Genomic DNA, 26,792 nt, shown 5'->3' with positions numbered 1-26,792 from the left:
TCTCTCAACTCCTAAATCCTTCAACTGTAGGTCCTCAATGTATTGGAGCACTGACATTAAAACAACAACAACAACAAAAAACCTCACTGTTCCATTATTTTTTTATACTCCAAGCCCACAGAATTTATAAGCATAACGAAATTGCTGCATTAATCTGCATTCCCTTAAGTTAATTTGTTATGACCTAGTGCACACTCATGGCAGGTTGTGTTCTTGTGCATGGTGGGGGCGGGAGTGGCTGATGCACCTACTTCTGAAAAGGCGCTGCCAGGGCACCACAGGGAGAGAACAGAAGAAGAACAGAGGATGAGGGGGTCAAGCGCCATCATATGCTGGAAAAGATAAGGGCTGGCCACTTCTTCACAGCCCCCATACACTAGCCTCTACTAAAGGTATAGACTACCTTTAGTAGCAAGGCAAGGCTCATGTGTTGGACACAGCAATGGAATGTAGTAAAAATCATCCTCAAGATAGGAGAGCCAGCACAGAAAGTAAAGGATCAGCATCTGCTTGCAACCCCAGTGTTAGGGAGGTGGGGACAGGAGGATCCCCGGGCCCCACAGGCCTGGCTAGTCTAGCCTAACTAAGTGATCTTCAGGCCCTTGAGAAATTCTCCCTTAAAGGAGATCCATAGTGTTCCCGAGAGTGATAATCAAGACTTTCCTTTGGCGTTCACAAATGTGAACACTAATGTGCATGCACACTTTCATACACACATGGACACACACACCTGGACACACATGAATATGCATCCATATACACAATCATTCTCACTAGGGGATAATGATAGTAGGCCACAGGTTAAGAAAGACCAGTCAGGATCAAGAGAAGAGCATGGGACACAAACAACTGCTACTTAGATCAGATAGCATCACTCAGCTAAAACCGCCCAGTGTCCTCCACTAGGAGAAGCCTTTGGCTGAACAGAGAGTTCTCTCTAGCCCGAGTTTTCGTTAGATAAAATCCTGAGTAAGACCATTTAAGGTCTAAGCCTTCAATCACAATTTAGTATGAATCATAAGCCGAGAGTAAGTGCATCAAGAAAAGACTTTGGAGAGGAGGGAGAACAGAGGTGCTGGAGAAGGTCCAGGGGCTCGTGCAAGCTTCTCAAGAGCTGGGCAGTTTGTGTCTAAAGCCAGAAGAAGCTAACCTTAGAGGTCGTCTAATGCCATCCTTAATTATTTTTATTCTTCATTATTTCACTATAATTATTTCTCTCTCTCTCTTTCTCTCTCTCTCTCTCTCTCTCTCTCTCTCTCTGTCTCTGTCTCTCTGTGTGTGTGTGTGTGTGTGTGCCTATGGAGGTCAGAGGACAACGGGCAGGAGTTGGTTCTCTCTTTCAACCTTGGAGATTGAACTCAGGTCGTCCAACTTGGCGGCACGTTCCTTCACCTGCTGGTGATCTCATGGGCCCCTTTTTCCTTTCAGAGATTTCTTCTAGGGCAGCATGTTGGGTACCTGAAACTGGGTTTGTGTCACATGATGCCCAGACTTCATGCAAACAACTCATGTTGTCCTTTTGAGAATTAATCTGCGGACACTGACGTGGGAAGGTAAGAAGCTTAACGGGGTAAGAAATGAGGAAGGCTCATGTGTGACAGCACCCTCGATTTTCACAGTGGACAGCACGGTTGGGTGAGAGGAGAGAGACTGTGACCTTCTGCCCTCATGGAGGTGGGTGGAGTGGCTGCCTGCTTCCTTGACCTTCCAGTGGCTGCCTATACCTTCATGAGTCCTTGTTGACAGTTCACAAAATGTCTTATATTTCAAAACAAAGTACCATTTCAAGTCTAATAGGCTTATAGTACGAAACCCAATGAGGCTCGATTAAAATAATATTTATGAGAGACCTAGACCAGGGCTCATTTCCAACTCTTACTGACTAATTCATAGATTATTTTTTTATCCTTGCTAATGTCATCTTTATAACATTTCAGGACATGGCAATCACTGTGAAACCCGAGTAAACAGCACGAGCCCCTAGCTTTTCTTTAACGCAAACATCTGGAGTATTGGGTTTTCACACTTTCATAGGGATAGAGAGAGAGAGAGAGAGAGAGAGAGAGTGTGTGTGTGTGTGTGTGTGTGTGTGTGTGTATGATGTGTGGGGGTTGACAAAAAAAGGGGAGTTAGTTTTAGTTTTGACTGACTCAGACTGTAAAAGCCAAACAGACATACTGGTGGGCTAAGGGATGACGATCACGGCACAGGCCTTCTACAGAACCTGTCCCTGTGTTTCCCCCCCTGTGAAACTTCAGATGATGGCTCTAGTTAAAGAGTGCTAGTGGTTAGCTCCGGGAAAATGTTTGGTAAGTAGTGTTCTTTCAGTGTCACTGAGTGTTCTTCCACTGTCACTGAGTGTTCTTCAGAGGAGTCACTGGCTCTTGAGAACCTTCACCTCCATCTCCTGATTGCCCAGTTCCAAGAAGACTCATTTACCCTTGATCTCCAGGTTACAGGTGACACTCCCACCACCTCAACATCCCCTTGCACCTGTAGAGCTGCTGGTCAGGTAACTATAGTAACCGAGCCATTTACATCATCTGTCAGTCCTCTATGGTTTCCCCAGTCCATAAGCCACTACAACCTCCCTCCTTCCTACCCAAAGAATGGCCGCAGAGTTTTGATTTGGAAACAATTTTAATATTGATTTTAGGAAGAATAGATACAGTAAGAAATGTGAGCCACAGGGAGTGGCATGTTGGGAGGGGCAGAAGCTGAGCCTGCAGATGCCACAGGTATGAAGCAGATGGCCTGTGACTTGTGTGGAACCATGCCTTTGTGCATGACAAATATTGTGTAAATGGCATTTCCTCCTCCTTTGGACATGATACTCCTAAGGATTGAAACAACCTGGGAAGACTTTGGTGTCCTGCCCACCGTCTCCTCTTCTCCTAATTTCCCTCCAGTTCCATCTCTTCTCTTTTCTCCCCCTCTCCATTCTACTTTTTCCCTTCTTCCTTCTTCCCTTTCTGCTCACTATCATTTATAATTGCTTTTCCTTGCTGTTTTAGATTTTTCTCACTTGATTTTTGTTTTTTTCCTGCAAATCTCTCATTCCCTCTTTCTTCTTTTAGCATCCCGCATGTCATTGTTCTGTGTTAATAACTCAACAAAGACAGAAATCTTTTGTCTCCGTAGGAAGACTGAGAAGTCACAGGAAAGAATGGGGAAGACAGAACCCCAGTGAGGGCCTTGGGAGTCTCACTGGGCCTGGCCTTGTCTTGATGTTTTCCATTCTTCAGTTCGGAGCTTCGCTCGATTGATTTTCCCTGTGATGGTCTTGGGCAGGTTCGAAACAAACTCCACCTGGTGTGAGAAATCAGATCAGTGTGGGTTGACCTCAGTGGCACTGGATTTTTTTTTTGAGGAATTGCTGTAAGCATCAGCTCTTAAGGCTGGAGGGTCTAGATACATAAGGGGGAAGTATGGAGATGCTCTAACGTCAGCTCTGTCTGCTAGAAGCCTTAGAAGGTCTCTGGACACCAGGGCAGGAAGAAGATGGCTAGCCCAGAACAGGGAGGACCAGAGCACTGGACTTTATATGTAATCTTGACAAGAGAAGCAATAAAATGAACATGGTGTGGCCCAGAGGCAGACACCTGAACTTCCATAACAAGCTCTGTAGGAGTCAGTTCCTACTCAAGTCAACTTTGGAAGGTCCCTGGATGACTTTAAGACTCAACTTAACTATCAACTACACTAAGGGACGATATTATCTTTAGGTTGTTGTGGAGATATTAAGAGGTTGTTCATGGAGTGGACATGCATGAATGGCAGCTGTGGCCATTCGTCTGAGCTAGAAGAGACATCTGAAATAGACATCTAACTGGAGACCTGGTTTTGAATTTTGTCTCAGGTCTTCTGTGTGGTTGGCCAACCTACACAGTCTTACTGATGTCAGCGTTCTCTCGTTTGAAGTGAAGGACCCACTCAGATATTCCCGAGTATTAACCTGTAGATGTTGACAGTTCATTGAGACTTTCACTTAAGTGACTCCACTGGCTATGGCATTAATCTGGAGATGGGTTGTCTGCAGAGCTAATGAAAGGTGTTCACTGGGATTCTGGTAAAGAAAATCTATATTCTTGGCTGCTGCTGAGTGAATGCTTCCATAAGAATTGTTGAGAAAGGAATTTGCTCAAAGTACATTAGGAGGGAGCAGAGGCTGAAAAACCTGTGGGCAGAATACATAAGCATAGTCCCAGCCATTCAGTTAGTCCCTCTTCATCCATGGCTTGGATTCAGTCGGCTTCAATTACCTGTGGTCAACTGCAACCTAAAACAGACGGTGTATATTCTAGAAATAAATAATTTGTAAATTTAAGTGAATTTTTAACATTAGGTTGTTCTAATTGGTTTATTTTATTACCTTTGTTGTTAATTTCTTATCGCCTTTAAATTATAAACTGTATTTGTCAGAGGTATTCATATATGATGGTTAATCTTGTCAGCCTAATTTGATTGACAAGAGCCTAGGAGGTTAGCTAAGAGCATCTCATAGGGATGACTAGGGATGGGTTTTCAGAGATGATTAGACCATGAAAGCTCTGTGTTAATGAATGCTTTAGCTCATTGATGATTCCACAACACAGTGGTGTTATTAGGAAGTGGTGAACCCTGGAATCTGGGGCCTAGAAGGATGGAGCAGATCACAGGGAAGGACTGTCTCTGGAGTTATTTATTGGCCTTGGCCCCTCTTGTGTTTCCTCTTTGCTTACTTTCTATGTGAGGGGCAGCCTCTTCCTCCACAGGCTGACACTACCATGTGTTCGGCCTCATGCTGGGGCCTGGAATCAACAAAGCTGAGGACTAAGAAGGGGAATCGCCGAAACCAACATAAGTTCTTCTTTGTATGAGGCTTTTTCCAGGCATTTTGGTCATAGTTTGAGAAAAGTGGCTGATACAGTATACATAGGGGAAAAAGCTCGCATTTCACAAGAAGTTTGTTACTACTGACCTGCCCAAAGTCGTTCCATTTCATTCTTGTCGAGCTAGCTCTACCCGCCCACTCCCACCCCTTAGTGACCATCCCCTGTCCAGCTGAACGTTTCCCTGCAGCTGCACTTGGAGGACCACTCTCTTACAACTTTAAAAAAAATCATTTTTATCAACATTTGGACCTTTCGAAGTCCTGCTTGCCTCTGGCATGATGTGATTATGGTTTTTGGCTTTATAACTCCACCCTGTGGCAAAAGCCTGCTCTTGATCTCTGGCCTATAAAGTCATGGTGGTCTGTAACTTTCTTATTAGTGGTGATTTCTTATCCACTGGTCACCCTGTTTTAGAAGGGACAGTGATATTGTTTCTAAGTGATTGAGCATTTGAAGGGTAAAATGGAATAATTGCAGCGGAGACCAACTGTTGTAAAATATCTACCGTTTGGTACCTGGAAGACATAAGGAGTGGAAGAAGACCACAAGGAAGAGTTCAGTTTGATGCTAAGAAGAAAACTACCCTGTTTACCGTGAACAAGAAATAGAGGATGTGGCTGGTAGGGAGGGCACTGCAGGGGAAAGAACCTGCTGCCTTAGGGACTCTAGAGGACAAGAACAGGGCCAGTACTTGAGTGATACACTCATTGTGTGTGTGGTGTGACTGGGTCCCCTTTCTTGGTCTTACAAAATGTCCAGTAGCAATCCAAAATCCCTCACATATGGCATGACTGGATATCTTGCTTCTTCTTTAAAAATTAAAAATAAAACCATTCATTTTTGTTATATGCGTATGGATGTTTTGCCTGCATGTTTTATCTTTGTACCGTGTGCATACATTACCTGCAGAGGCCAGAAGAGGGCGATGGATTCCCTGAAACTGGAGTTACAGCCTTGTAACTAACAGTAAACAGCCTTGTGGATTTTGGGACTCCAGTAAAGAATCCCTGGAAGGGCAGCTAGTACTCTTTACTGCTGAGGAATCTCTCCAGCCCCATGGAACTTCTTTAAAACAACACTCATTAAATGTTTACTCTGTTCCAGCCACTCTTCTACATGTCCAGTGCTTAAAATCTTAACTGCTCCGCCCCCGTATCTAGAGAGGACATCTAGTTCTCTATTAACTCAAACCAACCTACAACAGATCAGAGTCCCACGCTAGTTCCCAGGCTGTTTCAACAACACGGCAGACTCCCCAGGTGCCTTTGTCTATCCCCCCTCTCTTATATACAATAAAAACCTCCCAGGTTAATCAGGGAGGCACCATGTCGGTGGTTTCTTTAGCAATAAAGAAACCCCTCACATACAGAAGGGAAAATCAACATCCTCCGACTTCATTTTACAGATGAGGAATCTCGGGATCACAGAGGCTATTGGGCAACTAGCAGAAGTGGATTTTGACCCACAGTGTGATTCCTGAGACTGTGTGGTGCTGCCCCCTTTCGGTTTGAGGATGAAAGTCTGGTTGTGGGCTCTGATACTCAGCTGCGTCCCTTTGCAGGAATGGAGGACAGGACATAGCCCCCCACCCACCCTTTCTAGTACCTTTTCGAAGGATTGTTGTCTTGCTAGGGTCATGGTCCTTCCCACAGCAGCGCGCATTCACACCTGTTCTACATGGGGTTATAACGGCCCTTTCCAGCTCCTCACTCCAACTCAGCACATTTCTGAAGTGACCTCTGAGCTTCCCGTGGGGAGGTCCAGGTTCCAGCTGAGACCAAAACTCAATGTGCTTTCACTACGCCCTTCTCCCTGCCCCCCTTCCTGCTTCCTTTTTCCAGAGGTACATGTCCAACGCTTTCTTAAAACCCTTGCATATGAGCATCCCTCCCTGGGGTCCGCTCTTAGAGTGCCCACTTAACCTGTAGTAAGCCACTGGGCATACAGGATACCTAAGAATTTAGTTGGCTCTAAGTCTAACATGGTTCCTCTCACGTTCCATCCCAGCCTCAAAATATTTTTCCCCATTCTCTGGGACAAACTCCTGTTTTGTACAAATTCCAGCATTGGGGTTGCTGTGGTTCGGACATGAAGTATCTCCTAAAGAAGTTCATGTGTTGAAGGCTCATACAGGGTTCAGAGGAGGAACTGTAAGGGTGTGATTGGCTCATTGGCCTCCTCAATGGATTAATTCACTTGTGAGTTCAGAACCTGGTGGCATTGTTGGGAGGTGGTGGACTCTTTGGGCTGGGCATTCTGTCATGGGTTATCTCATCCCGAGTCCCTTTCTCTGTTGGTTTGCTTCTTGACTGCCGTGAGGCGAACAGCTTCCTTCTCCCATGCCCTCTCACCATGGCCTTCCTACCTTGTCACACGTCAAAAAAGAATGGAGTCAGCTGACCAGAGATTGCAACTTCTGAAACCACGAACCAAAAATACCTACTTCCTCCTTGAAGTGTTACTCGGGCTTTGTCTCAGGGATGCGAAGTTGAGCAGCCCCTGTCTTCCTGCCCTAGCAGTGCACATGTCTTAGCGCCCAGAGGGAAAGTCCCTGGCAGTCCTCTGTGGTCCCTTTCCTCTACCACTCCCGTCTGCCGTCCCTTTATTCTGCCATTGCCAGAAGGAATATTTCCATTTTCCTAGGAGAACCCCCTATTCCTCACTCAGACCACATTTGGGGTGTAAGGAAGAACTCTCCCATCCTTCCTCCACTTTCTGCAAGGATGACCACATGACTCAGAACTGACCAGTCAGGATATCCCATTGTCCTAGTCCCATAGAATGGTTTAATAATAGGTACCTAAATTAGTCCAGCAAGAAGCAACTTCAAGACCTTCATTGGTCTTTGGGGGACATGCCTGCAATGTCTTTACTTTAGTTTGCCAAACGGTTAAGACTATATACTTGGAGAAGATGGCACCTCAGAGAAAGAGAGAACATTTCAACAAATGAAGCCGGCACAGAAGGCAAGTGAAGAAACGAAATAGAAATCTCTGACCTCATTGTCCATGCCTGGGACTCACCATGACGAAGGTCGTGCCCACTCACGGACTTGCCAATTATACAAGCAGCAAATTTAAGTTCTATTTCTGTCATTGCAACCGAAAGCTGTACAGTCCTGAATAGTTTTACAAAACCCCACTCTGCAGAGTGAACTCCTATGAAAGCATTTGGCTCCTAATTCAGAGCGAGTTGAATGAAGGCTGTGGCCACTCTTCAGGCACTAAGATAGTTGCTGGGTGGTTTGGGGGGGAATTTCTGGTCACTGCAAGGAAGACTTTTAAGTCAGAGGCCTTGTTCTCATGCCAAAGAAGAGACATATAATAGGCGTTCTTCTGCAAGCACAGGGGACACGGCTGGTGAAGGCCTTACCTTCCTGGGGTACTTGTAGGGCGCGGTCACTGACTTCACGTGCTGCTGCAGCAACTTGGTGAGCTGGTCTGGGTCATGGGACAGGAACTCAGGGGCAAGGACCACAAATGCCTTTACCACCTGCAGCAAGGATGGAACCAAAGTGGGATCAGAATCCTTATTCATCTCTTGGGATGAAGCAAAATCAGTATCAAGACGGCCGCCACTGCCACAACTAAATGCCTGCATCCATTCAGACGTCTGGGCCAAAGGAAGGGAAAATATTGGAAGTGGGTGAGAACAGCCAACGGTCCAACTTGTCCTCCAGGGACTTATCTTTCGGAAGGAGACGTGAGGATAAGAGACCCCAGGCTCATCTCATTCACCTGTGATAGTAAGGACTCCCGGGGGGAAAAGGAGCTGCAGAGAGGAAGGACAGGAAAGCCAAGACTGGGGGCCTCTAACTTTAAATGGTTTGTTCAATCTTTTCAAACTTCAGTTTACCCATCTGTAGGGTAGAATGAAGTTTTCACATTTAATTCATGGGAGGTAAAATAAAACCATCTGCTACTCAAAGCTCAGCGGAAGGCCCTCTTTCGTTCTCCCAGTGGCTGTTGTTATTTTACGGGCCACGCGGTCCATATCTGTCAGTCACACGGCATCACCAAGCTTGTGCTATGAAGAAGTGTGCTGGGACCCGCATCCACTCACCCATCTTAAGCCCTCTCCACACACACAGTGAGCTCTGCACAGTCCTGTCACCTCAGTGTTACAGGGTCCTCCTCCTGCCTCATGCCATGGTTCAAGGGCTGCATCTTCTAGACCAAGTCCTCCCCTACTCTTTACTCTTGTCAAGAAACAGATCCTTACAGCTGACTGTGTGCTATGGTGCTGTGTCTGGTCCCCAGCACTTTGCAAATATCTACCACATTTCATGCTCATAACAATCCCTCGTCTTACAAATGTGGAAACTGAGGAAAACAGTGCGTAAGCAGCTTGGTGAAGGTCATCCAGCTCATGGGCAGGATGGTCAATATTTGAACCCAAGCTGCCCAGCCTATGAATCTGTGTCCTTGACCACCATACAGCACGGTCTCTGTGCTTCCCAACGGCACTGTCACCTCTCCTCTGGAAGGGTCCGGGCTGCTGATCACAGCTGTCTCAGCCACGGCAGGGTGCTCCATCAATGCGTTCTCTACCTCTGATGGTCCAATACGGTACCTGTGAAAGTACATCCTTCAGAGGAGGCAGGACGCCCAACCTCAAGGACTGAGAGTCAGGCAGAACAAAACCCAAGCTCACCCATCCTGGTCCAGAAACAATGCTCACCCGCTGGAATTAATGATATCGTCTGTCCGCGCTAGGAAGTAGAAATACCCTTCTGGGTCCTTGATTCCCCGGTCTCCCAGGAGCCAAAAGTCTCCTCGAATATTGGCCTCTGTCTTCTTGGGATTGTTCTAGAGAAACAGAAACAAAAAGCTACTGTGTCTGCAAAATCTAAGACCCCTGGCCCCTGGCCCAGAACTTCCGTGAACAGTTACTTCATTTGGTTTACCACGTGAGCAGCTCTACGTTGTGTGGCGAACCTGTCGCAAATCTACTGATCTTAGATCCCCCAGTCAACTTGAATCTTCTCCATTTTGTCCAGTCCTTCCAGTCTCTCACTACTACCCTGAATCTAATCTTATAGTTAACACTGATGTATTCATTGGTCCATTCATATCCTAGGGTGTCCCCCTGTATGTTCTCTTTTCTCTTCCCCAGACAGTATAACCCCTGGTCACTGCACAATACCACCCAAGGTTATTGAGTCCATTTGGCATTTTCTCCCTGTCTCTCTCATTATAAGTGAAAGGGCTAGAGATTGGCCAGCAGGATTCTGAAGCCTCAGCCAGTGTTCACACTCTGTCATGGCTGGGCCCCTCCATTAAGCTGAGTCACAAACAAGTGGGTAATAGGGAGACTTGAGGGCTACCTGTTGTCTGGACATTTTTATAGCTTACTCTGGTATGGGAGCATGGGTTTCAAGCTGATATCCAGTTACAAGGTTGGAATTCTTCACCTACCTCCATCATTGGGGATGTCAAAGGATGTTTAAGGGGTTTGTCTGAAGCCAAACTGCTATTCTAAGTTATAGAACTGAGACAACAAGCCAGATTTCATGACCACATTTTTCTTGTAGTCACCATGCAGCTTCCGCTGGCAGTACCAACATGGCCTTAAATATATCTGTCAATGCGACTGGATCTGTTTCCTGTGTATTTGCTGGGGATACCCATGTCCTAGCTCCTTTGCTAGCACATGAGAACACATGAGGAAAGCATGTGGGCCGTGTTTGGGGAAGAGTGTGATGTAGCTGTGTCCTGGTTGTAGCGCCTCAGTTTCCCCGTGGAGATGATAGTTTGGACCTGTCATGGTTTCTTTATTTACTACACGTGTATGTAGCACAGTCCTAAGTGCTTCATAAACACCATTGCCTTTGCATTCCTAATGTGATACCATATGATACCCAACTCACGAATGAGGAAGTGAGACAGGGGGATAGAAAACTTGCTCCCGGTCATCCAGCAAATACCAGATTAGTGTTTGAATTTAAGAAGCTGGCTCTAAAATTTTTACATGGTGTCTAAGGACATTAAATATGTTAAAGGTGTATCAGGAGCTTTAAGAGTGCTGCCTTTGTAGTATATACTCAATAATCCTTCCTAATCCACTCTTTAATACAGTTCCTCATGTTGTGGCCACCCCCCAACCACAAAATTATTTTCATTTTTACTCTATTACTATAATTTTGCCCCTGTTACAAATCATAATAAAAACAAGTGTGTTTTCTGATGGTCTTAGATGACTCCCATGAGAGGGCTAATTGATATCAAAAGGGGTCATGACCCACAGGTTGAGAACTGCTACAATAAACAATAGGAAGAACATCATTGTTGACGAGCTCACTTATTATCCTGGGTACAAGCCTTCACCACATCTCCAGAAGGTATGTGTTCGAGGTTGTCTCTGACCTATTCCCGAGATTTGTAGCTTTGACTTGAGCCTATAATCTCTGGTTTCACCATCCCTACACGGTAAGAGAGCCTGTCCTACTCAGAGTCTATCTGTGAGTGCTTTCGGGAGGTCTGAACCCTAGACGCTGTCAGTGCTACTGTGATTCTCGCCGTGGAGTTGCCCAGCATGGCTCTAAAGCTCCACAATGCCTAAAAGTCTGGGTCCAGGCTTTGTGGAGAGAGAAGGGAGCATGCTCAGAGGCAATAAAACCATGGGCACATTGTAGAAGGTTTTATTGTTACAAAGGCTTATGGGCAAAGGTGAGGATTTTTTTTTTTTTTGTGATTTCTTAGTACTCGGCTGAGAGAGAATGGCCAGGCTTCAGCTTCTCCCTTCATAAAGTGCTCATTCTTTTTGCTTCTAATTTAACATTATTGTTGGTTTACACAGAATTAGGTGTCATTTTAAAGTGCCCATTCTTGAATCCTGAGAACTCTGACTCTCACCAATACCTCTTGAGTGGTCTCTACAACATTTGGCATCCCTCATCCTATGTGGTTCATCTCATCCTTACGGGGAAACAGAGGGAGAGCATAGGTCCTCACCACGTATCCAGAGAAGATGCCTACTGGCCGGATAGGCTTCACCCTGATGGCTATGTCTCCTTCCTTGCCAGGGGGCAAAACATTTCCATGTTCATCTATGACCTGAAGGAAGAGGAAGATTGGATGGATGACCCATTGAAGAGAAGCTACTCGAACAGTGGTGTGACGGCAGAGTTGGCAAGGGAAGACCATTTTGCTCTCAACAGGAATCAGAAATCAAGAGGAGCCAAGAGGTTTAGGCTCGGATTCCTGGTGCACCTGCCTGGGTTTGTGCCAGCCAAGCCTCTCAGTATACTGGGCCAGAGGAACCTAGGCAGGTGCCGTTGGCTCTAAGAACTCAGGAGAAAACACCTATTATCATCGAGAGACTCCTCACTTGCAGACCTAGAGACTGAAAATCAAATGCTGTTCTGCTACCTTGCCCACTGACTTCAGCTATGAGGCACTATGCTCGGATGCTGGCCTCTGTAAAACAGAAGTGTTTATGGTAAATGAAATAGAATACTAAAAATCATTTCTGTATAGTTACCACAACCAATTACATGAGAGATCATCACATATGATTCTGAATTAGACATAAATTGTTATACTTATAATAAACAAAATTCTACATGTACTCATAGACCCATAAACATAAATTCAAGTTCTTAGAATTCAGCCAAAATCAATAAAAAGAGAAAACACTTTAGCTACAGTACAGTCACTGTAATGCTAACAAAAATGAGTGTCATCCACTGATATACAACAGAGAGTGGTGAAGTTCATTGTCTCATCGGTCACTGGGCTCTGTGCTGCAATGGGTACCTACTGACCCAGAAGGAAATGTGCAAGGTTGTCAAACTAGAAACCCGAGTTACAAAATATTATACCAAGCCACTTCTATTTTTCTTTCAAAATCACGTTTAGTGATGCAACTCTCCAGGCAATTTTCTAGATGAGCACAGTGGCTCCTGTTTTTCTCCCCCCCATCCTTCCCTTTGCTCTCTCTCTCCTACTCACACAAAAACTAAAACTAAAAACGATTCATTCATTCATTCATTCATTCATTCATTCATTCGTGTGTGTGTGTGTGTATGTTTGTGTAGGTTGTGGTTTGTCCTCTCTTCCAACATGTGAGTTTCAGGGAATCAAACTCTTACACACTGAGCCAGTACACTGGCTCTCCTCCCCCTTTTAAAATAATATCTTAATATATCAATATTATTTTTAAGTTTAAGCTTGTTATTTTTGGGAACTTCATACATTAATATTTTATTTACATCATTTCCATCCCCTTCCTCCACTCCTTATTTGTCCCTTTTCTATCCTCTCAAATTTATGATATTTTCTTTTTTAATTACTGTTACATACATACATATGTAATAACCACACATACACACACACACACCATGCTGAGTGTATTTACTGTTGCTCAGGTATGCTTGTGCTAAGGGCTTGACTGTTTGGGATTGATACCCAATTAGGAAGCTTGTCCCTGGAAAACTGGTTCTCTCACTTCCGGTAGCCACTAAGGGCTTCTACTTTTTCAAGCAGGTGCGAAGTCTTGTGAAATCTCCCCATTCATATTGGGCCAGGTCGTTATGCAGGCTTTGTCTTGGCAACTGTGTTGTTGAGATTGCCCGGGAGCAGCTTCTGCTGTCATCTCTAGAAGATAACTGTCTCATAGCATGAACCCTGGTATCCTGGCTCTTGGTTTTCCCGACGCTCTTCCACGATGTTCCCTCAGCCTTAGGTGTGGGGTCTCACTAAGGATGTAGCAGTTGTGGTTGGTTGCCTCACTGCCAGTTGCTCTCTTTGTTTGGATAACTTGTGGATCTCTGTAGTGGTCTCTGTCTGCTGCGGAGTGTGCGTGTGTAGGGGGATAAGTTAGGCTTATCTGTGGGTAGAAGGATAAGTACGTGGAATGTAGTTAGAAATTATATTAGTTTAGGGGAATGGCAGTAGTGGGTTATCCTTTAGAATCCATGTCCTCTCCAGTCATAGGTTTAGAGTGCCGGGCATGAATTTCCTCCTGTAGAGCAGGCTGTACATCAAATTTAGTTATCTCTAAGACAAAACTGCCATGATTGCACCATTGGGGATCTCTTGCTGGGACAGTACTTTGTTATTAGACTTATAGCTGAGTAGAACTATTGATTGTTTCTCTCCTTGGTCAGCTTGCATGGCACTTTTCAATACTGGGTGAGCGAGGCCTCAGGAAGAATTTCAGGTCAGCCCCAGTCAATTTCTCCAAGTCTAGTGCCCAAAGTGTGTGGTGTCTTCATCAATAGGCTTGTATTTTCAGGTCCCAGAGGGCAACCAAGGGCAATAGCAATAGCCTCTTTTGTTTGGGAATCTCCCAGAGCCATACCCCTAGTCAACAACTCCAAGGGGGAATTCCCATGCCTGGCATTAGGGTTTTGTGTTTTGTTAATCTTTGGCTCTTGAGGGAAGCATTAGTACCCATGTTGTATAACTTCATTGAAACTGTATATTTACACAAACACACACACACACAAACACACACACACACATCCCTATACATACATATTCATTATATATGCTCTTAAATAAACATAAAATAACATGCTTCCCTTTGGCTTTTTTCAAACATCTTTAGTGTTATTTGTCTCTTCATGCGCACGCCCCTCTCTGTATTACCCTTCACTCTCCTCTCCAGCCTCACCAGTTAAAGTCTCTCCATTTTTCTCATTTTCCCTTCATATCACTCGTTTTACTCCCTCCCCTTCCACCATTTCTTCTACTCTATTCTCTCCCCAATCTCTTCCTACTTTCTCAGTTTCTATCGTTACCCCATGTTATGTACACAAACCTAAAGATTTATAGCTGGGTAAGACTCAAGGAAATAGTGGAGAGGGTGCTTGAACTGACCTTCCCCTGTAATCAGATTGATGAATGCCCTAACTGTCATCATAGAACATACATCCAGAAACTGAGGGAAGCAGATGCAGAGATCCACAGCTGAGCCCTGGGCGGAGCTCCCAGAATCCAGTCACAAAGAGGGAGGAGCAATAATATGTGCAAAGGGGTCAAGACCATGATGGGGATATCCACAGAGACAGCTGACCCGAGCTAGTGGGAGCTCACTGACTCTGGACTGACAGCTGGGGAACCTGCACAGGACCAAACTAGATCCTCTGAATGTGGGTGACAGTTGTGTGACTTGGGAAGTTTGTGGGGTCACTGGCAGTGGAACCAGGATTTATCCCTAGTCCATGAGCTGGCTTTTTGGAGCCCATTCCCTGTAGAGGGATACCTTGATCAGTCCAGATACAGGAAGGAGGGTTTTGGTCCTGCCTCAAGGTGATGCGACAGACTTTGGTGACTCCCCATGGGAGGCCTCACCCTCACTGAATGGGGTGTAGGGTGGGAGGAAGGTGGGAGGAGAGGGAGGAGGGGAGGGAGAGGAAACTGGAATTTGTATGTATAATAAAAAATACTGTTTTTAAATAAAAAAGTAAATTTTAAAAAAGCTTTGCAGCTGGAATCCTGAAATAAGAAAGAACACACAACATTTGTCTTTCTGAGTCTGGGTTATCTCACTCAGCATATTTTCCATCTATTCGCCTGCAAAGCTCATGAGTTCATTTTTCTTTACAGCTGATTGTATCCCATAAATAAGATGTATGCACTCAGTGTATATGTAACATATGTGTGTGTGTGTGTGTGTGTGTGTGTGTGTGTTAGGTTTTCATTTTCCATTCACCAGCAGAAGAACATTTAGGTTGTTTCTATTTCCTGGCTGTGGTGAACAGAGCAGCAATGAACATGGCTGAACAGCATCTTTCGAGTAGGATGTCAAGTCCTTCAGGCATGTACCAAGACGTGGTATAGCTGGGGCACAAGGCTCACCTACCTTTAGCTTTCTGTGAACTATCCGCATTGATGTACCGACTGGATACACCATTTCCCTATTTACTAACATCGAACAGGAGCTCCTCTTTCCTCATGTGCTCAACAGCATTTGGCGTTAGTTCTTTCCTTGGTCTTAGCCACTCTTACCAGGGTGAGATGACATCTCAAAGTAGATTTAGTTTTACATTTCCCTAATTGCTAAGGATGACGAATACTTTTAAATATTTCTTAGCCATTTTTATATTTTCTTTTGAGAATTCTCTGTTCAAACCCACAACCCATTTTTGAAGTGGGTCATTTGCTTTCTTGGCCTTTTGTTTCTGGAGTTCTTCGGATATTCTGAGTAGTATTCCTCTGTCGTGTGTGTAGCTGGCCAAGAGTCTCTCCCACTCTCTAAGCACCATCTCCACTTGGCTGGTTGTTTGTTTCGCTGTGCAGAAGCCTTTTGGTTTTGTGAGGTCCCATTTGTTAGTTCTTGGCCTTAATCCCTGCATAAGTGGAATTTTATTAGGAGAGTCCTTTCCTGCATCTTTACCTCTTGGCTACTGCCTAGGTTTTCTTCCAGCGGTTTCAGAATTTTAGGGTTCACATCGAGTTCTTTCTTCTACTTTATTTTGGGGTCTAGTGCAATCGTCTACCTGTGGGTACCGGGTTTCCCCAGCACCATTTGCTGATTGCTGTCTTTCCTCCATTGCATATTTTTGACATCTTTGTCAAAGAGAAGATGGCTACAATTACATGCACTTACATTTGAATTAATTTGTTCCATTCATCTGCACATCTGTTTTTATGCTGATGCATGCTTCTCATTACTGTAACTCTGCAATATAACCTGGGCTTTGGTATGGTAACCCCTCCAGTGCTGTTCTTTTTGCTTGGGGTAGCTTGTACTATCTGGAGTCTTTTTTCTTTTTTACTTCCATATGAGTTTTAGGACTTTTTTTTTCTGTGAAGAGTATCATGGGGGTTTTAAGCAGAATTTCACTCAATCTGTGAATTGTTTTCAGTAGAATGGTCATTTTCACAATATTAATTCTACCAATCTATAAACATAGGAAGTCTTCCCCTCTTCTAGTGCCTTCCTCAATTTCTTTCTTCGGAGAGTTAAAGTTTTCACTGTGAGAGACTTTCATCTTTCTCGTTAGGTTGATTTCTAGGTAAATCCTTGAGGGTACTGTGAATGAGAGTGTACCCATGGTCTCCTTCTCAGATGTTAGATGTTGGTGTATAGAAAATTACTCATGTTTGCAAGTTTATTTCGGATCTTGGCACTTTGCTGGAAGTGTAGAACAGTTTTAGAAGTTTTCCAGTAGAATCTTTGGTATCTCTTATGTATAATCTCATATCATGTGCAAATAGGGATAATCTGACTTTTTCTTTTGCTATCTAATTTTGTTCTCTTCCTCATTTCTCCTGCTAATGCCTCCAGTACTCTATAGAAAGGGGATGGGGGAGTCAACAGCCCAGTCTCATTTCTGAATCTAATTTGATTTTTTCAAACTTTCCTCATTTAGGCTGTGGGATTCTCATATATAACTTATTACATTGAGGTTTGTTCCCTCCAGTCCTGTTCTCTACAGAACTTTTACCATGAAGTTGGCTTGGTTTTTTTTGTCAAAGGTATTTTTAAGCATTATGGAGATAATCTTGCAATTTTTGTCTTTGAGTCAATTGATATGATTTATTATACTTACTGATTTAGGTATGTCGAAGCATGTCTGCATGTCTAAATAAAGACAACTTGATCATCGTGGATGATCTTTCTTATATGTGCCTATGTTCAGTTTATAAGTATTTTATTGAGAATTTTTACGTCTATGTTCACCAGGCATATTTTATAGTTTTATTTGTTTTGTTGTAGTGTGTTTACCTGGCTTTGGCGTTTAAGTCATTATGGCTTCATGGGTGTTTGAAGGTGCTCCTTCTGTGTACATTTTTAGAGTAATTTTAAAACTTTACTGCATGCATTGGCTTTTTGGGGATCCTGTTCTCTTTGGATGTATACTTTGCTCAACCTAGATGTAGTAGGGAGGGCCTTGGACTTTCCACAGGGCATGGTGCATTGCCCTCTCTTAGGATTGGAGGAGGTGGGGTGGGAGGATGTGTGGAGGGAGTGAGAGGGGAGTGGGAGGAGGGGAGGGAGTGGGAATTTGGATTCGTATTTTTTAAAGTAATAAAATAATAATAAAAAAGTATTGTCTATAGTTTCTGTTTGAAAGGCTGGTGGAATTCTGCTGTGATTCCATCTAGATCTGGGTTATTTTTAAGTCAGAAGGTGGGGACTCTGGGGAACTCACCCAGCTGGGCTGGCATACCTAATATTAGTTCACTCAATGAAAATATAATAGATGACTACATGACCACAAATTCATGTTTTCCCTCCCTCCTTATCGCCCTCAGCAAACCTGTACATCATAATGGGGAATGGCTGTTCCGAGGGAGCCTGGTTTAACCTTCATTGTCCTGGAAACTCTGCAGGTGAGTCCCTGTGAGGAGAGAGAGAGAAAACAGTGGGGCTCAGGAAAAGCTGCGTAGTCAGCGGAAGGAAGGGTTCAGTGATCAGGTCTCACTCCTACCCGAGTCATTCACACTCCTGTCTCCTCCACTCCCATCCTCCGGCTTTCTCCCTTTCCTGGAACCCCAATCCTAGTGGCTTCACCAAAATATTTGCTCAGAAGACAATCTGGTTACTCCCCAGGGAAGAGAAATGAACAACTACTCTCCACAAAGCCGGCTAGATGAGAGAAATGGGTTCTCATATTTTCCAGCACAGTACAGTGACTAAAATCATCAGCAATGGACCCCACATCTCCAAGCTGGAGAAGAAGGATAAATGCTTGAGTGGGTGGGTAAGCCTAATACCCTGAGCAACCATGATATGTGGTGCACAGATAGAGAAATATCACACAGCAGGGGAGGGCAGAGCTCGGTGGTAGGACAATTGTGGGTCCCGTGCAAGGTCTGGGCTTGGTTCTCAGTTTCTCAAGAAGGAGAAGAAGAAGAAGAAGAAGAAGAAGAAGAAGAAGAAGAAGAAGAAGAAGAAGAAGAAGAAGAAGAAGAGGAGGAGGAGGAGGAGGAGGAGGAGGAGGAGGAGGAGGAGGAGGAGGAGGAGGAGGAGGAGGAGGAAGAGGAAGAAGGAGAAGGAAAAAGGAATGGAGGAAGAAGGGGAGGAAGAAGAAAAGGATGAGAAGAAGGAGGAATTTTATGTTCAATTCTTATGTATCAATTAACTTTTTAAAATACAAAGCTAGCCATCTACAGTCCAAAAGACCCACAAGATCTTAAGGACAGTTTGCTTGAATCCTGAAATGAACCCTGCCCTCAGAGAGGCTGTGGGACAGGGAAACCCTTTCTGTACATGTTCTCCTCTGGGTGGATGGCAGCCCTTACTAGGTGTGCACTCCGTGTACTGTGGTCCTCACCTGTATTAGCAAGCTCTTCTTGACTGCTCCATATCACAATACTGCCTCCAACCTGCTGGTGGGAACACTACTGGGGATCTAGTAGCTAGAAGAGGAAGATAGGTGACAGGGAAGGGAGGAGAGGAGAGGAGAGGAGAGAAACACTGAGGGTCAAGAGAGAGGGAGACGCTCAGAAAAGGAGCCAATAAAGCTGGGGACAGACTCTCAAGGCTGTTCTGGCGAGTAGCACAAAACTGCAGATACATGCTATACACACGCTGCCCATTAACTGCAAGACTGGCAGGGGTGGTAGAGATGCAACTGGCTTCTCCCCATCCTTCGCTTCTGTTTGACAGCTGAGTGTTATGCCTGACACATCTGAGACCTGCAGTTTCCTGTGAATGTGTGGCTCCATCACAGATAACTTCCGTGATGGTCTTGTCTGAATGAACAGTTGACAATGCTGTGCTGGTGGCGATGTTGGGAGGGAGCCCCTCTAAGGCCCGAAGAGGACTCAGCACCTTTCTGATGAGACTGAGTGGTGGCTCCCTTAAGACTCCTTCAGTCACACAAGAATGGGTTTTCTACAAAGCAAGGCTACCCCTTGCTTTAGTTTGTTTGGCCCATGTCTGTTTTCCTAACCATTTTCATCATGAGTTGAAGCAGTATAGGGATGGGAGACGGGATGTATGAGCAGATGCCAACATTCAATCTTAGATTTTGCAGGCTTCAAAACTACGAGCCAAAGTATCTACTTTTTTCATAAATCTCCTCGCCTCAGTTATAGCAACACAGAAAATTAAGTCTCTAGCTCTTGACTCTTTACCTCTTTTCATAGTTCTTTTCATTGCCTACCTTGGCATCAATTTCTTGATTTTCTGCCTTCCTCCCCCTCTGTCATGAGCATGACTGTAATGCTCATGAAATCAGAAACATTGTCATTTTGTTCCCATAGTAGATGCTCAATTAGTATTTTTCAACCAAAAGAGTGATACATTACTTCCCAATAACCTGATTAGCAAACAGAATTTTTTTTTCTGGCAGGAGCATGCAGCCCATGGTCCCCTAGGGAGTAGATACCGTTTCTGTCTGGCCGTAGAATTCTCGGATGTCCAGGCCCGTCTTGGCTTTCCAGTTCTCCAGAGTCTCTGAGAGAAGGCTCTCACCTCCAGTGAAGCAACTATGCAGATGTGGGAACTTGTAACTAAAGAAGAGATTTTATTTTCCCTTAGCGTTGTTGAAAATGAAGTCCACTCAGGCTCAGAACTGAGTTCTGCTATGTGATGACCCTGGGTTTATATAGGTTCAGGGTGTCCAGATAAATAGGCATAGGGATGGGTGTAGATGCTCCTACCAGTCCCCAAACGTCCATCACCTGGAAAGGTCCTGTTGCACCAACATGCGGTAGATGAGGGGGGCACCCACCATGCTGTTGATGGGATAGCTGGACAGCACCTGCAGGGAGAGAACCTTCTGAGACACTGCTCACTAGAGCAGCTGACAAACTCAGCAAGGCAAGCATTGCCATGACAGTCACGACTCCTCAAGTTGTAGTGCTACAGACTGAGATCCTGGTTTGTCTGTTGTGTTTGTTTCAGACTTAACAAGCCTCATGATTCACATCCATGCTCACGACACTATGGAGGAATGAATGTAGACAGAAAAAGGTACAAGATTTATTTGGAATACTTTTGTCAAAGCCTGACTGGCTCTTGCCATTCAGTTTAAGACTCACCTTTGCAACCTCACACCTACCTCACCAAAGGACATGTAAAGCGTCTCTCTGCTCTCCAGGGGAACAGACCAGATATAGGGTAAAAGGACCAGGGAAAGAACTCCCTGACCCTGACTTGACCCAGAGACTGGGGACAAAGAAAACTACCCTGACTCTAACTTGACCCCAAGTTGGAGACCAGGGTTGTATTGGCTGGTTTTGTGTGTCAACTTGACACAAACTGGGGTCATCAGAGCGGAAGGAGCCTCGGCTGAGGAAATGCCTCCATAAAATCCAACTGTAAGGAGTTTTCTCAATTGGTGATCAATGAAGGAGGGCCCAGCCTGTGGTGGGTGGTGTCATCCCTGTACTGGTGGTTCTGGGTTCTATAAGGAAGCAGGCTGAGCAAGTCAGGAGAAGCAAGCCAGTAAATAGAACCCCCTCCATGGCCTTTGCATCAGCTCCTGCCTCCAGGTTCCTACCCTGTTTGAGCTCCTGTGCTGACTTCCTTCAGTGATGAATAGCAATGCTGACGTGTTAGCCAATTAAACCCCTTCCTCTCCAACTTGAGTTTTGGTCATGGTGTTTCGTCACAACAATAGAAACCCTAATTAAGACAAGGGCCAAGGGGAAAATAAAATCAATTTCTGAACCTGTCCCAAGATCAAGCTACAGAATCCCACCAATCCCTTAGCACAAAACCCCACCAATCTCCAAGCAAGAAATCTCTCTAATCCCTGAGCTTCAAGATCAGGCCACAGAATCCCACCAATCCCTGAGCTTGCCCCAAGATCAGGCCTCCTAATCCCTCCAATCCCACGTCACCCTGGAGATTTCCACCCTCCAAGAAACTATATAAACTCTGTCTTCTGCTCCGTTCTGTGCTGCTTCTCACCTGAGCAGAGGCAGCCATCCTCTCGGGATTTTCCCTCCCAATAAATCCCTTGTGTGAGGTTTGTTGTGTGGTGTGGCTTTGTGGTATTCCTTGGCTCCCAACGGCCAGGCTACCTTTCCCTTCAGAGATACAACACTTGCATTGGGCAAGTCCCCCCACCCTGCAGAGCATTTACACCTGATGCTGCAGCAAATGAGTTACATGAACTTGGCTCAGTGTCTTGACCTGCTGGAACTCGGTTTGTTATAGGCTCTTTCCATGAAAATAATAGTGAGAGATTATAGCGGTCAAAAGTGGCTAAAAGCATTCTACAGCAGTTGTCCAAGGGAGGCCAGGAGCCGCATGCTAACTCCGCCCTGTCTTTCCCCCTGAAGTCCCCATAATGATCTCATGCAGCACGTTCTGTCATCCTGTGTATGGACCTGAGCTCTGCAGCGTTAAGTGGCTCCCAAGCAGCTGGAGGAATTGGCGTTTGCTGCAGGATGCAATGCTGTTTCCCTCACCATGTTTGCTTTGTGCAAAACTAAACAGTGATCCAAGCAAATGTTTTGGAAAAAAGAACATTTGAGTATTACCCAATAGCTTCCTGTACGTGTAACTGATGACACTGTCTAGTTCTGTAGTGTATTTTTTGCAATCAAAATGAAAGCACATTTATTGATTGTTACTATGCGGTGACATAGAAGATTTACTTGGTGACTACCTCAGACTCTACAGGGAAAGCAATCTTATTTGGTCTTTAGAATTCCTCCCAAACTGGACAGAAACAAAACACCCATCTGTAATATGATGGGAAAGAAATGGTGACACATTCTTAGAATGGAATACTATAGAACAATTTAAAAGAACAAACCAGACACATGCAAAAATATGGATTAACTTCACAGAGAAATTTGCTGAGTGGAATAAACTAGACACAAAAGATAATCCATCCTACACTCAAGTTGACAAAAAAAGAGAGAGAGAAGAGGTGAAATTTAAGCCTGTAGAAGTCAAGAGAGTTACTGACTTTTGAGGTGAGGGTGTGGCCAGGGGAGGTATGGGTACCTCCAGTAACCATGGAAACATTTCAGGTTTCCATCTGGTGTTGGTTACATAGGTGTCTGATATGAGTCATACATCCATATGCTGGATGGAGCCCTAAGCTGGATCTCTAGGCTTCATGTGACTGGACTTGAAGATAATGATGCCAAGTACTGGAAAACCTGTGCCAATGGCACATTAGTGTTAGAACAAAAGGATGAGATTCTCTTTTCCTCCCTCCCTCCTTTCCATCTCTCCCTCCTCTGAGGCTATAACAAGACGGTGATCTCCTACAAGTCAGCATGAGGTCCCCCATTAATCAGGCAACTCCTCCAGCACCTTGATCATCTTCGAATTCATGGGAATTCGAAGCTTCAGAAGCATGGGAAGCATTGGCTGTGAGAGCCTCCCCATCTGCAGCATTTCTGGGTAGTAGCCTAAGCTGACCCAAGCAATGTCTGACCCAAGTGAATTCTTTTCAAACTGTGCACTAGAATAGTGGCATTCCACACCTTTTAACCATCATCTTGTGTTACACTGCAAAGGAAGAAGGAAATAGGACACACACACACACACACTCATACATAGACACAGGCATGTACACAGACGCCCATGCATACACGCACATATAAACACTTGTGTGTAAGAAAGATGATATTACCTCTTATACATTTGTCTGAGATATGAAGCAGAAGAAGTGCCTCTTAGTTGAGAGAACAACCACCTAGTCCCATCTCTTGAACACATGCCACTCATCGAAGCCTGTGTCCATCTCTGTCCCTAGACCATGAGCTTTGTTAGGTGGGTGCAAACTTGCATCTTGCTTCCTGCTGTCCATTGCTCATTCATGTGGCTGGAATTTTTAGCAGAAGTTTTTTTATGAATTGAAACCAACTGCCATGACCTGGAGTGTGTAGACCCGAGATTACTCTGACTAACCAATATGGATGGTTCTCTCTTACCTTTAGAACAGTCTTTGGGTCAAACTTTGGCAAAAAATAGATAAACGTGCATGCTCCCAGTGTCCAGGGTTCCAGAAAGGCAGCTATTATGTTCACTATCCAACCCGTGTCCGAGATAGTCCATACTGTGTCAGAGACATCCATGCCTGTCCAGGAGCTGAGAACACAGGACATAGGCACACAGAGCTGAGTGCACACGGATGGGTGTGGTACTTGAGGGGCTGTGGGGGGAAGGGTGAGGTGTGGGCATGTCGTGTGTGTGAAGGGGTGGCAGTGCTTTTGAAAGCGTGACCCTAGAAGACACAATTTAGCAGATAACTAGGTTTTGCTCTTAGTTTATTTCTAATACTAGGACAGTGACTGACAAGTGAAACCACCCAGGAAAAGCTTACTAGCAAAAGGCACCAAAGTAAACAATAGTGTGTGTGTGTGTACACGTGTGTGTGTGTGTGTGTACACGTGTGTGTGTGCAGGCATAGGCATGTATGGAGTGTGCAGATGTCTTTATCCATTACTTTCCAACTTAGTTTTTAAAAGTATCTCTCACTGACCCTGGAGCTTACTGATTGGCTAGACTGGCTGACCAATGAGCTTCAGAGAGCCCTTGCTGGCTCTGCTCCTCCAGTGCTGGGGTGACATATATGCACCACCACACTTGGCTTCTTATGTGGGTGCTGGGGGATCCTCACACTTATGCAAGCATTTTGCCCACAAAGCCATCTCCTCAGCCTCCAAGTCAACATGCTAACGGTCTGGCCATGTCCAAAGCTTGGCTGAGTAGGCCTTTTTGGCCTTTGGTTCTCTTTGCTCCAAGTGTCATGGACTGCCCAAGCACAGCTGCCGTTTTCCTTGTACAGGAAAAAGCTTATTTCCTTTCTCTCTTCAGGGCTGAATAAGAGGCATCAAACTGGGGTTAAAGCAAAGATGTTGTAGGATAGACAGGAAGAACTTCTTGCAGCTGGGAGTGTACTATGGGATTCCCCTCTGTATGCTGTGAATATGTTTTATTACCATTGGTTAAAGAATAAATCTGTTTTAGCCAATAGCTTAGCAGAGTAAAGTCAGGTGGGAAATCCAAACAGAGATATAGAGAGAGAGTAGGCAAAGTCAAAGAGAAGCCATATAACTGCCAAAGGGTCTGAGCAGTCGGGAAACTAGCGAGCAGTCTCCGCCTACAGGTGTGCACTGCTATGTGCTTGCACGCACACATGCGTACTGAAGATGATTGATCTCTTTAGGAAAGTAAGCATATTGGAACTAATTTGGGATGGCGGGAGTGAAAAGTAATGCCTTAGTTTTAAAAGTAATCTCAAAATCGTACTTTAGTTCAGCTCATGTATTAAGTTATTTATTTTGTGTGCAATTGTGTGCATGTGAAGGCAGTGTGTGTTCAAGGGAAGAGAACACACACACGTGTGTGTATATATATGTCTGTTGAGGCCAGAGGTGAACATCAGGTGCTGTCCTCTGGTACTGTCTGCCTTGATTTTTGAGACAGGGTCTTTCACTGCCTGCCTTGGGGTTTTTCAATCCAGCTAAACTTGCCAGCCTGTGAGTCTCAGGAGCTCAGCAAATGCCACCTCCAGGATTTAGCATTACAAATTCAGGTCACCAAACTCTACTGTTTAAACTTTTTAAAAGCATAAATGTCCTACCTCTAAGCCAACAGTATCAGCAAACTAAATTAGTCTAAATTAGGAGTGAAGAGTACAGCCTCGGAAAACCCTTATCTCACAATCTGGGGGACTTGAGTGTGGCAGGTCACCAAACTCTACTCTTTAAATGTGGATTCTGGGGACCACACTCAAGCCCCCTTGCTTGTGTGACAAGGCTTTTATGAGGATGTTCTCCGCTATTATAATTTAATACGTTTTTTAACATTAAATATTTCCAAATCTGATAATAGCATGATCATTGCAGAAAGAACCTATGGACAAAGAGCACAGAGGTCTTCAGTTATTAGTTCACGAAGACCTTGGTACTGTACCCTCTGGTTCCACAGGTCATGTTTACCCAGTAATGAAATTGGTGCTGGCTTGAAGCCTGTGTTCTAGAAACTCCGATAACTCTGTTTACTTCATTCCTCTGATGATACTTTTCTTAGAAATCAATTTGAAAAGTAATTTGTGGTTGACGAAAAATATGTCCTCCTGGAATCTGGGTATCATTAAAACAAACTGCCAGGACCCCAAAGATAAGCAGAGAGTGTCAGGGAAGAGGACGCCTGTGCCTGTTGCTATTTTCACCCTACTAGTGTGGTTTGAAGCAAGGAAGGGGTCTTGAGACCTTGTGTTGTCTGAAACAGAGACGCCACTCTGAAGAGTTCCCAGTTCTGAAGCCTTGCCCTTTTAGCCTCTCTTCTCAAGTTGTCTTTCTAGAAGTCTCCAGGGCAAATCGGACCCGACTTCAGTATCATCACCCTGAGTCTACAGAGGGGAAAAGCTCAGCTTACTCAGCGTCCATCTTGGCCTTGATGCCCAGGCTGGAATGGGAGTGCTCTGCCATCTTGGGAGGGCCACTGGTTCCACTAGTGAAGTAGATGGCAGCTGGTTCATGGCTTCCAGTCTCCACACAGTGATGAGTGCTGGATGCATCCCTACAAGACCAGAAAGGCAGTGTCTCAGAGCTGGCCTGGATTCTGTGACTCAGCGTTCCTCACTAGCCCTCAGGATGACCAGGGCAAGTCAGAGGACTTGTCTCTGAAGGGAAGGTCTCGAGTGGTAAAATTCCTGCATCCCGGAGTGAGTCAGGGTTAGCATTTGGTTAACTATGTAAGTATGTACAAGCTACTTTACTTCCGCGAGTCTCACTTTCAACATCTGTGAAATGGGCACAACACAACCTATCCCAGAGAGTTCAATGGGAAAATTAACTCTTCAACAAAGACAGAGAGCAAACATACTTAGCTGGGACTGAATGTTATTTGAATTGTGCTTGGCCCCAGAATGATGGCAGAAGCATAGAAGGTGAGCAGTTAATTTTTCAAGAGCTTAAAAAATAACATGCATGACATGTATATGTTTCGTGTGGAGGTCAGACAAGGACATTGTACTCCCTGAAACTAGAGCTATTGATAGTTGTAAATTGCCATATAGGTGCTGGGAATCGAACCCAG

General features: G+C 44.8%; 1 protein-coding gene across 1 annotated transcript in view; it reads right to left on the bottom strand.

Moving 5' to 3' along the window:
- Nucleotides 1–3,126: 3,126 nt before the first annotated feature.
- Nucleotides 3,127–26,792, bottom strand: part of LOC142849620 (acyl-coenzyme A synthetase ACSM2, mitochondrial-like) — a 31,904-nt gene continuing 8,238 nt past the window's right edge. Inside the window, exons 5-14 of the mRNA XM_075972031.1 lie at nt 26,130–26,273; nt 23,678–23,834; nt 20,459–20,538; nt 20,164–20,287; nt 18,088–18,168; nt 11,828–11,929; nt 9,555–9,682; nt 9,347–9,446; nt 8,247–8,366; nt 3,127–3,309 (exon numbers count right to left, since the gene is read on the bottom strand). Coding sequence (XP_075828146.1) covers nt 3,205–3,309; nt 8,247–8,366; nt 9,347–9,446; nt 9,555–9,682; nt 11,828–11,929; nt 18,088–18,168; nt 20,164–20,287; nt 20,459–20,538; nt 23,678–23,834; nt 26,130–26,273 — 1,141 coding nt within the window. The 3' untranslated portion in view covers nt 3,127–3,204. The remainder of the gene's footprint in view (nt 3,310–8,246; nt 8,367–9,346; nt 9,447–9,554; nt 9,683–11,827; nt 11,930–18,087; nt 18,169–20,163; nt 20,288–20,458; nt 20,539–23,677; nt 23,835–26,129; nt 26,274–26,792) is intronic.

The sequence above is a fragment of the Microtus pennsylvanicus genome, chromosome 5 (genome assembly GCF_037038515.1).
Source record: "Microtus pennsylvanicus isolate mMicPen1 chromosome 5, mMicPen1.hap1, whole genome shotgun sequence".
In the NCBI taxonomy this organism is placed as follows: domain Eukaryota; kingdom Metazoa; phylum Chordata; class Mammalia; order Rodentia; family Cricetidae; genus Microtus; species Microtus pennsylvanicus.
This window is presented reverse-complemented; position numbering and strand designations above follow the sequence as displayed.